The sequence below is a fragment of the Zerene cesonia genome, unplaced genomic scaffold (genome assembly GCF_012273895.1).
Source record: "Zerene cesonia ecotype Mississippi unplaced genomic scaffold, Zerene_cesonia_1.1 Zces_u001, whole genome shotgun sequence".
Lineage (NCBI taxonomy): Eukaryota > Metazoa > Arthropoda > Insecta > Lepidoptera > Pieridae > Zerene > Zerene cesonia.
In genome coordinates, this window is record NW_024045131.1 from 1,419,408 (window position 1) to 1,432,385 (window position 12,978).

At 32.3% G+C, this 12,978-nt stretch overlaps 1 protein-coding gene across 1 annotated transcript; it reads left to right on the forward strand.

The window, feature by feature from the left end:
* The first annotated feature begins 2,886 nt into the window (after positions 1-2,886).
* On the forward strand, positions 2,887-11,805 carry LOC119838051 (lachesin). Its single transcript, XM_038363858.1, has 10 exons — positions 2,887-3,000; positions 3,672-3,790; positions 6,898-7,020; positions 7,405-7,561; positions 8,175-8,274; positions 8,824-8,980; positions 9,127-9,233; positions 9,384-9,523; positions 10,010-10,133; positions 10,973-11,805. Exons 1-10 carry the CDS (start codon positions 2,946-2,948, stop codon positions 10,992-10,994), a joined length of 1,104 nt encoding a protein of 367 aa, XP_038219786.1. The 5' UTR covers positions 2,887-2,945; the 3' UTR covers positions 10,995-11,805.
* The last annotated feature ends 1,173 nt before the right edge of the window (positions 11,806-12,978 follow it).

Consider the following 12,978-nt stretch of genomic DNA (forward strand, 5'->3'; position numbering starts at 1 on the left):
CAGATTCGAAATTCAAATGTAATATTTTTTTATAATTAAGTGTAACAGTATTTATGGCCAGACTAAGTATATGACTTATGCCTTTTATATAAACAGAAAGGATTATTATATCACACTAGCAAACCGGCGAACTCCGTTTCGCCACCAGATGTATGTGAAAAATGATTTCCCCGCTTTTCTGTTCAAAATTTCCAGAATTTTCTTTGCTTTAAACCTCACGGAGCCCGAGAGCTTTCCAACGAATGCAAAACCGTGGAAATCGGTTCGTGCGTTCTAAACTTATAGCGTCAGGAAGGAAATCCCGACTTATTTTTATATAGTAGACGATTTACTACATTACTACAAAGTTTACACTAAATTTGTTTTAATATAAAAATTGGTATGTGACCCACGCAACCTCTTTATCGAAAGTTGGTAAAATCTTAGAAATATATCTCGATGTGGTCACACTGGCAATCGAGTACTTAGTGAATATTATTAATTTATTACTTTGTTTTTGTTAACAACAATCTTATCGTATGTAAGAAATATATATACAGTTACGATATACATATTGTGTATTGTTTCTTAATTTTATATTTTAGTATCTTTTTATAAAAGTATAGTTAATTATCTGTCTTGATAAATATGCTGTAATTCTTTATTGACTAATTGTTCAATTAAACATATTGTTTTAATGTAGTTAGCATGTAAAGCTGTTGGATTAGCAATAAACAAATAAATAAAATTATACACGCGTGTTGGTAATCTAAACGCTACAATAATGTTATAAAAATACATGCTTGTAAGTTTGTTTCTGATGAATTATCAAATTAAGTAAACAAATAAAAAAAGTGTTTGAGAAATATATGTCAGGCTATATTTTTATTTCTTATTCCTATTTTACTATTTAGAAATTAAAAACTTTTATTTTTAAACCCGACTATTCGAACACTTTACAGCGAGCGTGGTCACGGGGAGACTCAAAAATCCGTTAAAAAGTTTTTAATTTCTAAATTTATAATACTCGCGTAAAATCAAACACAAGAATATTATCTATATCTATTGTTGTTTTCGTCCTGGCTCCGGTCAGGTTGACCCGGAAAAAAATAGTCAAAGACACTCACAGATAACGCAGCTTTCCATTGATAAAATACATTTTAATCGATTCAGTAGGTCCAGACATGCTTGTACGTCACAAACACTCGATTATATATATACTTTACCTCTTTTTAATATAAGGAGAATATCTCCTATTAACTTATAAGAAATTTATTTATTTTATATTTTTACGAAGTTAAGTTTAATTTCGTTATGATCAAAAGTATCTAGTACGTGTAGTTTGAATTTGGAATCATTTTGAATACGAAATTTGAATATGGAATTTAATGCTCATTAGTATTTTTAGTTATTACATATAGTATTATATTACCTACCGTCTAACCTCCCCTGTGTTCCGGCTCACCGCGTTATTAGGCGAGGTCGTGGGAACTCTGAAACATCGTCCACCCGGTGTTAGACGATTTCGTTTACTAAACTCTATTTAGGAGCTAATGAGAACTAAATTTTTTTTAATCAATATTATACTACAATTATGTTAAACTGACCCCAGTTTAATGCAGCTTATAAGATTATCATCATTGTTTTAGGTTCTTTTAACGTAATAAAGGATAAAATAAAACAACTTATCATATTATCTTGTAATGAAATTCATATCAAAGCAATAAGCATTGTCTTTAGATTATACACTTCTTAGCATATATAAGAAAGAAAGTGATTAATGAAATAGGGAATTTGCCCTCGGCTTGTTCACTGTTAATAACCGTTTTTCGTTAGAACGCGTTATCGCTAGTAATAGGCCTTTTACGCTACACCAAATTTAGTTGACTTAATTTAGTGATCACTGAATTTAGGAAAGCGTCTCGCATTTAAGTTGCGATATAATATATCGCATTATATTATAATAACTTTTAATATTTATGATCTGATTCAGTACCAAAAAAGTTTCAAAATTATCTTCTGAATTTAGAGATTAGTTTAATGTAATAAGCGCTTTAGAACTAGTTGTAACTTAATGCTTTTGTTAAAATAAGTTCGAACTAGAGAAAAAATATTTAAAAATTAAATTTAACTCAACGCGGTTTTATTTTGTTCCATTTTATAGTCCATTAGCTGTACCCCACGGTTTCACGAATATCGGGGTAAAAAGTAGCTTACATGTTATTTCAGTTGTCCAGCTGTCTTCGAACCAAATTTCATTGCAATCGGTTCAGTAGTATTTGCGTGAAAGAGCAACAAACACATACACACATCCTTACAAACTTTCACATTTATAATATTAGTAGGAAGTAGGATTTAATTGCTGATTGACGGGCATTTTAAAAACAAATCCCATTTGTGTTATGGGTTTACTTATTCAAGCGATTGAGTGAAGGGTATAAAGTTTAACGTTAGTTTAAAAAATCACCATTATCATAGCCTACCATTTAACCCACCCAAAAATCTTATTATCTATATTGTCGTCGTCGAAGCGTCTGAGAATGTTAAAGGGCGGTGGCGATTGTTTACCACTATGCGAACCATCAGCTTAGTTGCCTGCTATGACATAAAAATATTAGTATAGTGTGTCTGTGCCGAGAGAGTAACATACAGCGACATTTATGACCTACTCTTCTCAAGCATTGTCTATGGATTTGTTAATTTTTCGCTATTCTTTAGCAAATATATCCAACACACAAGATTGTTGTAAGAATTTTATTTATAGTTCTGGATCCAGCATCGAGTGTTAATTTTTAATTTATAAATACTGATAATATTATAAACTGTTATAAACCATAGTGACAAACGATCAAATTGACACTCAAGCTATAGGTAGACGTCAAAACATCAAACACTGAACAATTTGTCATTTGAGTTCATTCAAAAATCGAAAGGGCTTGCTAGGTGCGGTGCGCTGTTGTTAAAAAATGGCGTGGAATATTTTGAATTGTGTGGCGGTTGTCCTGTGTTTAACTACTATAGGTGAGCTTATATATCCTGGTTTCATTCGATAACATTTGATATTTAGTTATATTTTAGTTATGACCACGGATTTCTGTCTTGTTTATATTTTGTTAGCGTAATATTAGACGACACTCGACACACCCTATTTGTTTTCAACAACTATATTTCTTACTTAATGGTTTAAAATTCTCTCACAAAAGTCATATTTACTGATATTTCAATATAATACCGAATATTTCCTTCAGTAAATATGAAATTTATATTTACAAACATTTGGTCCTTCTAAGTTCGTACAAATAACAAAATGTTTTCTACATCATAAAATCATAACTAACGCGCTTTGTTAAAATCTTTTCCAGTAAATAAAACATTAAAAAGGATAAACTTTTATATACATTATCTTGGCTTGGCTTCAATAAAAAAAATGCAACCTACTATACCATTTACTTCTTGCAAATAAATGCTTGTTTGACATTAATCGTACTTAATCTATCGCATTAACTGAATTATGTTATAAATATAACGATTTATGTTAACTATAAACATTACTTTTTCACAAAAAAAAACACAATCATCTTCGAAATTTAAACAGTATCATTTCCAGCCAGTATCAAAACTTACTACCACTTTAATAATAATAAAAAAAGTGCATGACAGATTATTAAATTCAAATTGTTATTCTTTTTCAGCAAACTGCCAGCGGACTCCAACCATATCTCATATAACACAGGAGCAGATTAGAGACATTGGTGGCCAAGTGGATTTAGATTGCTCTGTACATTATGGCCAAGATTATCCAGTTCTATGGGTAAGGGTTTTCAACTAGCTACTAATACTTGTCCTGATTTATATATACACTTAAACATTAATACATAATTTATATTTTTTTAAAGAAAATAAAAAATTGATCACAAGATAGCAAGTAGCCTCTCTGCTATATGTGGGTTATATGTAACCGTTTTCTTCTCTTTAAAATTTCAATGCTATACAACTAAAAATAAGATCAATTTACAATAACAACTAATGTGTTGTAAGGACTTCTAATGAACTAAAGACTACTATTATATAGGTGATGAGTAAACAGAGACTCGAAAGTCGAATATAATAACCCACTGGGTTATCATATTCATGAAAGGTGTGTGGATTCTCATTAATTAAATACCTATCAATATATTAGAAAATAACATTTAATTTTTTTATTGGAAATATTAATCTATACTTATTACTTATATTATAAAGCTGAAGAGTTTGTTTGTTTGAATGCACTAATCTCAGGAACTACTGGTCCGATTTGAAAAATTCTTTCAGTATTTGTTAGTCTATTTGTTGAGGAAGGCTATAGACTAAACATGTACCCTGAGTGAAGCCGGGGCGGACCGCTAGTTATAAATATTTGTACAAAATTATAACTTACAGTGCATATGTCATCATTCATTTAAAAAACTGAGTAAAAATCTAAACATGACATGCAATCGATCATTTGCCTGCAATAAAATTACACTAATATTGTAAATATGAAAGTTGTTTGTTTGGATATGTGTCTGTAAATCTCGCTAAAACTTCTAAACAGATTTTGATGAAATTTGGTGTACAGACAGATATCAGGTATGAGCAGACTTGGGTGATAGGATACTTTTTATCCCGATTAGATGCTCCCTTGGGGTAAAACAGGAATCTTGTTATCTGGGCGGAGCCAGGACCTGTGTCTAGTACATTATATTGTGTTGGTTTATAATGCATATATACACAGTTATTTATTATGCTGAAAATTTACTTTTTCCAAACACCAGTGCATTCTCAATTCCATATTTCATACATATTGTTTCGGTGGTTTTGGTGTGAGGAAGAGACACACAGACAGTAATTCTCACTTTGAGATTGCAGATATTGAGACACATTATCAAGACATAAATCATTCAAAACATCATAAGTTAATTACAAGGAAAATAAATTGGTTTCTTATTTTGATATAAAAGGAAAAACATGAATAATTTAGATTGGATTTGTTTTTTACTTGAGTTATTATATTATTACCATATGAATAACATATTTTTTAAAAAACAAAATCTCTGACCTCTGCTATGTTGATGAGCATAAAAAGTGACTGACATTTACCAATGACGAAGGAGGTTGTTTATTTCTATTTTTTTTTCTGCTTCTGGTTACTCATAACTTCGTGTTTTTTCAAACCATTGATGTTATTCTTATTGTGTGTTAGATAGGGATTTATTGTCATTTGGTTCCATTCTAGAAATTCGAGTGTTCCCTCCCCAGGAATGTTGGTTTCCTTTTTTTGTAGAAAAGAAATGTTATTTAATTCTATGTTATATTATTGCATTATGATTATGTTATTTGTAAAAAAGGTGAACAAATCATCTTAAAAAATATAGTCTCACCTCCTCTGGGTCTCCTCAAGAAATGGAGAGGTACAGAAAATTTCTCTTTAGATAAAAACTAGCTGCGCCCCGCGGTTTCACCCGTGTAAGTCCGTATCCCGTAGGAAAAAATCCCCGATCGGGATAAAAATTGCCTGTTTGTTATTCCAGTTGCCCACCTGTCTATGTACCAAATTTCATTGCAATCGGTTCAGTAGTTTTTGCGTGAAAGAGCAACAAACACACACACACATCTTACAAACTTTCGCATTTATAATATTAGTAGGATTAGTAGGATAGGCAGTAGGATAGTAGGATTATTGCGTTAAGATTATGTTATTTGAAATAAAGGTGAACAAATCATCTTGATAAATATTGAATCTCTCACCCCCTCTGATGGAGAAGCACAGAAAAATTATCTTTAGATTACAATTAATGCAATAATATGCCTATAACCTACTTAGATATACCATTAAAATATCACTTCAACATCTATTTGGGACTAATTATATTATTTTTATTTAAAACAATCCATAATTTCCCATCTATTCTCTTCATTTCTTAAGAAAGAAATAAAATATGTTAAAAGCAATTTTTTACATCCAGAGATAAAGCATCGTGCTAAATAAACGGCGATGTATAAAAACATAGGACAATAATAAACGCTATCAGTAGAGAAAGTCGGGGGTCACAACTATCATTGCTGATAAATTTATTGTTATAATGAGGTCATAGTTTAATGATATATAATATAGAAATAGAATAAAATACAATGTACCTCGCGTAAAGACATGTGTGACGAGATGCGAGAAAAAAGAATAGATTTTTTAAAATCATCATCAGCCCTTCTATGTTTCCACTGCTGGGACACAGGCCTCCTGTAAGGGTGCAGGCCATAATCTACTACACTGGCCAAGTGCTGGTTGGCAATGTCACATGTCGTCGAACTTTTGATTCTCGGACATGCCGGTTCCTCACGATGTTTTCCTTCACCCTTTTAAGCAGTGGTGGTGTTATCCACACGTGCAGATAAATTGAAAAATCAATTTATTCCCTGCTCGCCCGGTCTTGAACCACGTCTTATCGATTTTGAAGAGTTTTTAATATATAATTATATAATTATTTGTAATGGAATTGCTTTAAATTATATGCATATATTAAATGGCAATACGAAAGTCAGGTAATCGCCCGACTCGTGCAGGCAAGCGAGATAGACGTAACTTGGTTATACGTGAGAGTGAAAGAGCACGACTTACAAACCGTAATCGCCGTTTTAAATATTGTTGACTATAATCTTTCTATACTTTTGAATTGCACACAGCAATATATGTACTGAATAGACCTGTTCCTGTTTTTTAAGTTATTTTTTACTCTTTGTTGTTTTTTAAGTCATTTTTCTGTTGTCATTTGTTGCCGTACTTTGTGACCTTTGGAAAAATAAATCTACCTCTCTCTCTTTCTTTTTTGATATATCAGTCATATTACTAACATTTTTTATTTAAATATGTATGCTAAATTTGCTAATATATTTTTTCTTCAGGTAAAATACGATCGCCTGAAGACCACGGAGTCCCTGCCGCTGTCCACCAGTTCGGGTCTTATTATCCGAGACTCCAGGTTCTCGCTGCGATATGACGATGCGTCCGCCACTTATACACTATCGGTAATTATGAATATATGAATCTCATTTTATTTTAATGACAGTTATTTTTTTTTTTTTTTGTTAATCATAGCTAATGTTTGGTAAAAATCTACAATTGCGGATAATATTTGTCTAGTAAAATACTCTGACAAATTTCATCCAATATGGCCGCAGACAAGTTAGTTTTTTCATACTAATATAATTTATTTGTTAATTTTTTACATTGTGCTGGCCTCTAAGGTGCTGATGTGCTAATTTGACATTGTTTAGGACCTATTTATAGTAGTATATATTATAATATATTATTATGACCCATCCAAAAAATTACAGGAGGTTTGATTCGAAATTCAAAAAAATTTTCCAATCTATCCACTTTTTTCTACAAATCTTGTCTATGCCCCACAGATAAAAGACATCCAAGAAACGGATGCTGGCTGGTACCAGTGCCAAGTGATCATAACTGTGAACAATAAGATCACGGCGGAGGTGGAGTTGCAGGTGCGGAGGCCACCCATCATATCCGACAACTCTACGAGGTCAATCGTTACGAGCGAGATGGAAAGTACGTATATTTTTCACTAGCTGCGCCCCGCGGTTTCACACGCGTAAGTCCGTATCCCGTAGGAATATCGGGATGAAAAGTTGCCTATATGTTATTCCAGTTGTCCAGCTGTCTACGTACCAAATTTCATTGCGATCGGTTAAGTAGTTTTTGCGTGAAAGAGCAACAAACAAACACACATCCTTACAAACTTTCGCATTTATAATATAAGTAGGATTGAGTTACGCTATAAAATCCTATTCCATTCTTTATTTAGAAGTTGTTCCATTTAAATTTAATCTACTTCTGACAATTGGAAGATAGTTTGCCTTTTTGAAAAACCATCATTCATCCTACTTCCTAACTATAGGATAGTTCTAATCCTACTAATATCATAAATGCGAAAGTTTGTAACGATGTGTGTGTGTTTGTTGCTCTTTCACGCAAAAACTACTGAACCGATTGCAATGAAATTTGGTACGTAGGTCACTGGACAGCTGGAATAACATATAATCAACTTTTTATCTCAATATTCCTACGGGATATGGACTTACGCGGGTGAAACCGCGTGGCGCAGCTAGTCTTCAATAATAATAATATAACTTCTTCTTAATTTATTCCTGTATATTGACAGGTACTCAAATGGAATGCTATGCGGACGGTTTCCCGCCACCGAAGATATCCTGGCGGCGGGAGAACAACGCCATCTTGCCGACCGGTGGCTCCATCTATCGGTAGTGGATATAGTAATAATATTAGTATTTATATGTAATTAGCTGCGCCCCGCGGTTCCACCCGCGTAAGTCCGTATCCCGTACGAATATCGGGATAAGAAGTTGCCTATATGTTATTCCAGTTGTCCAGCTGTCTACATACCATACTTTATTGCAATCGGTTCAATAGTTTTTGCGTGAAAGTGCAACAAACATACACATATCCTTACAAACTTTCGCATTTAAATTATTAGTAGGATTTAATTTTTAGTTTTATAGCATTGAAATGCTTTATAAATGAGAAATTTTGAAAGAATAGAAAAATTTTGATCCTGCCTCTTGATTAAAATTTTTCTGTTCTTTCAAAATTTCTCATTTATTAGTAGGATTTTTATTTGTAAATAACAATTTCACTTTGTCCAAATGTAAACCTTAAAAGTAATTATATTTCTATGGGCCAATAAAACCAGTTTCGTATAAAAGTACTTGTCCGAGCAGGTATTTTTCTGTTGTCTTTATAAAATTATCATAAATTTCTCATTTACGGTGTTTTTTTTTATTTTTCCACAGTGGCAATATTTTGAAGATCCCGCGCGTGCACAAGGAGGACCGCGGTACATACTACTGCGTCGCTGAGAACGGTGTGGGCAAAGGGGCAAGACGGAATATCAACTTGGAGGTCGAATTTGCTCCAGTTGTCACCGTTCCGAGACCGAGGTTGGGGCAGGTGGGGGCAAAAAAATATATGAATTAAAATAAAAAAACTAAAATAGCACACTACACAACGGGGTACGGTCTCGCGCGGGTGAAACCGTGGGGCGTAGCTTGTTTATAATATTAGTAGGACTTAATCGCACATTATACATTTTCCAGGCACTGCAATATGATATGGACCTGGAATGTCACGTGGAAGCCTACCCGCCTCCGGCCATATCCTGGGTGAAGGATGAAGTGTTGCTATCGAATAACCAACATTACAGGTAAAGCTGATGAGTTTGTTTGCACGCGCTAATATCAGGAACGGCTCTAATGTTTTGGATGAAATTTAATTCAGAGATAGTTTGAGACTCGTGCTATGTCTAAACCTGTATTTTTTTTTTTTTTTCATTTTTTATATACTTTTTTTATAGAATTTCCCACTTCGCGACCGCGGACGAGTTTACCGACACAACTCTTCGAGTGATCACCATTGAAAAGCGTCAGTATGGTATATTCACGTGCAAAGCGCAGAACAAATTGGGCAGAGACGAGGGACGGGTGGAGCTGTTCGGTATGTACAGACGGATGGACATACAAAATTTTATGCAAAAATTGAGCGATGTAGATTTCTTTTGTTACGCGGCCTTTGCGTTGAAATGTTTTGTTTTGATTAAGTAGTGTATGGTTTTGTTGAGTAAATTAATTATTTCTGTGTTAAATTTTATCGCAATGGGTCTAGCTGTTTGGAGAGTTGTGTTGCAATTTTAAGCGAGAATAGTATGGTCGCTTATAAGTAATTATACATTGTTTAAAATGAACTTTGGCATGTTTAAGAATGTTATATATTACGTAGAATACGAGATTGTACAATGCATATCCCATAATAAGTAAAAACTACCATATTGGAATATGTTCATGCCCATTTCGGATGTATTTTATATGATTATTTCATACTTTTTCTAATAATCTTTGTTTGTTTTTTTTTACATTTTTGTTCTTTATTAAATTGCCTATTTTCGCATGTAGCAAAGCATGTATGTTTGTTTGTTTACCGTAGAAACGATCATACCGGTCTGTCCGCCCGCCTGCGGACAGGCGCGGTACGGCGCCGCGGCGAGCCTAGCGCCCACTGTGGAGACGCTCGCCGTACTGATTGCCGCGTACGTGTGCTACGCTTTTAGGTGAGCGGTCTGTTCTTTTTTTTGAATTTTTCGTACTGGCCGTCGAAAAAAAAAAGGAATTTTTATTTTATTTTGTCTTTATTGGTGGGGTTTGATAGTGGCCAGGATTTAAAGTTAGTTTTTTTTTTTTTGTTGAGTTGTTTTTGGCCAGTGAGGGGTAAGAAAAAATGTTACAATAGTTTTCAGAAGGCTACAAGTTTTGTTAGGTGACCGGTTGATTGACACTTGTTGAATGGGTCTACTATTTACTACTGCTAAGAATTTATTTACTAATGATTGTTTTTTAAGGTGTCTTTTTTTAGCTAGTGTTTTAGAATTTTTTAAGTGTTTTATACATAGATTTTGTGAAGAACGATTATTAGTTTAATGAGCATGTTTTAATTAGATATCTGGTTTAGTGCATATGAAGTATATTTAGATTTAGATAATGTTACTATTATTTTTTAATAATATTAAGTAGATTTCGATTTCGAATAGTATTGAGGTATTAATAAACAAATCATTCATTCATCATTATTCAGTCGTTACAGCATTAGTAGGTTACATAAACTTAAAAATACAGATAAAACAGAGGATAAGTATAGATGGAGTAAAGCAATGACTTCTTTTTCTCATAATTTCTAAATGCTGCTTTACATATTTTAAATACACTGCTAATTATTTTTACCTAAAAATTAAACTTATTTACTATATATTAACCTTAAATCGTGAGAACTTCACTAAATTTAATACTACTTTCAAACAAAAAACATTAAAAAATACAATCAGATTAAAAAACTATTTATTTTGGACACAAAATCAATAGAGGCGTATTGATAACTCGTTTTGAAAATTTCCAGAGTCGCCAATACCAGACATTAATTATTCTGGACTACGCCTCGATCCACTCGTTTATGTGAACAGCGCAGACAAACATATCAACAGCATATCTATATATACAATAATACTTTATATATGTGTGACGTATTTTCTTAAGTTCTTTTGAGATGTAAAATTGAGATATGTGACTTTAGTTTCTGAATATTTTTGATGATTTATGAGTTATAATTGAGTTTCTCAATTGTTGAGTTCTTTTGAGTGTCGAACTCAATTTATTATCAAGAATTGAGGTAGCCAATTTTTACATAAATTTTATTATAAGGTTTTTAATTTCTTTGACTTGAACTCCAAATTTAGCCATAAGGCCAGATTCTTAATGAACCTTATGCCATTGACAAATAAAACGTTTTCATTTAAATATTTTGATGTTGTCTTGAGTGATTTTTACAAAGGCACATGGGTTATCTTATTGAAGCTATTAGTTTTTTTCATATCTTACTAATTATAAATAAAGATATGAGAAAAAAACCAATAAATATAGCTTTATTAAGTTTACCCATATTTCATATGAATTGACCATGTTGATAAAAACAAATAATATGGCTAAGATAACTTCATTAAATAAATGATTGCTAACCATTATCACCAAAAATATAATTTCAGTGTCTAAGTTTCTTCAGAAAGAGCTAAGTTATTGTTAACTTATAATTATATAAGTGATTAAATACATGAAATAGGTGTGGTAATGATTGAATCTTTACTTAGCCAAAGTAGTTATACTTGGGCTAAGAATTTAATATTTTTAGATCTGGCATGTGTCATACAAAATAATTATTAATATATTGTATCAATAAATACTTGATTCTACTGAATATGCAATAAATAATTATAATAAAAGCACAAAACAGATAATTTCATAAATTTTGATAGAATATACATAATTAATAAAATAATTAATCAGTTAAGAAATATATATGTTTAATGTTCTTATAATATATAAAAGGCAGCTAATAAATTGCTCAATTTTTACTTATAAATATCCCGAGTTGGTAAAGGTAATTAAAATCATGCTATCTTGCTCGCACTTATTGATTTCATATAGGCTATCCCTTTTACAAATCGCAGACTATTGGTGTCACGTTCTAACGAAACAAATAGTATAGGAAAGAAAGAGACAGATCACAGAATCACTTGGCTGCTTTTCGTCTTATTTGGGCTTGTGTTATCTAAAGTCTATTATAATTAGCAGATTGTTTCAGATATATTTAATTGGATATAAAGATAATGAGAAATAATCGTAAGACTGTGTTGTTTCGTAGTTATATGCAAGAAACAGATGCAGATATTGTGCAAGCAGGATGGCATGATGACCTATGAATCCTTCAACGACACGGGCTATTTCGAATACCACGTGAGCCTAAGAATCAATGTACAAATTTTGATGATGTTTCGAATATAGTGTAGATTGAACCTCGATAAATATATTTAGCGTGTAATTTTATATTTTTGTATAATTCGTAGAGATAAGATTGTTCCCACTAGAAGCGATGTGGAAGTTATAAAAATTTGTAGGGGGAATAAAATATCGTCTAATTACTCTGATTTAGGGCGATGGCGGCTAATTCACACAGAGACTAGCCAGCTTGACAGGAGATTTTGTCGGAAATAATACGTTTGGTCTTTTGGTATAGTGGTTAACGTATAAGCGTAGAAATTTAGATGTCCTAGGTTCGATGCCCGTCTAGATAATAAGTTTCAATCGATCAGTGAAATAGATGTGAAGTGCCCCATACCCCACAGGGGGACATGGATAAATATTATATAATTTATATAAGGAGGGATTAATAAGATACAAATTTAATAATCAAAATTTGGCTCATATCCATATTTAGACTCTATAAGACCCTTTTGTATCTATTTTTAAGTTATTGTAATTTTTCTATTATACATACATGCCTTTTCACAACCTCCGGATATCTCTCAGTTGAAATAAAAAACATTGTACGAACACATCCATATATTACGT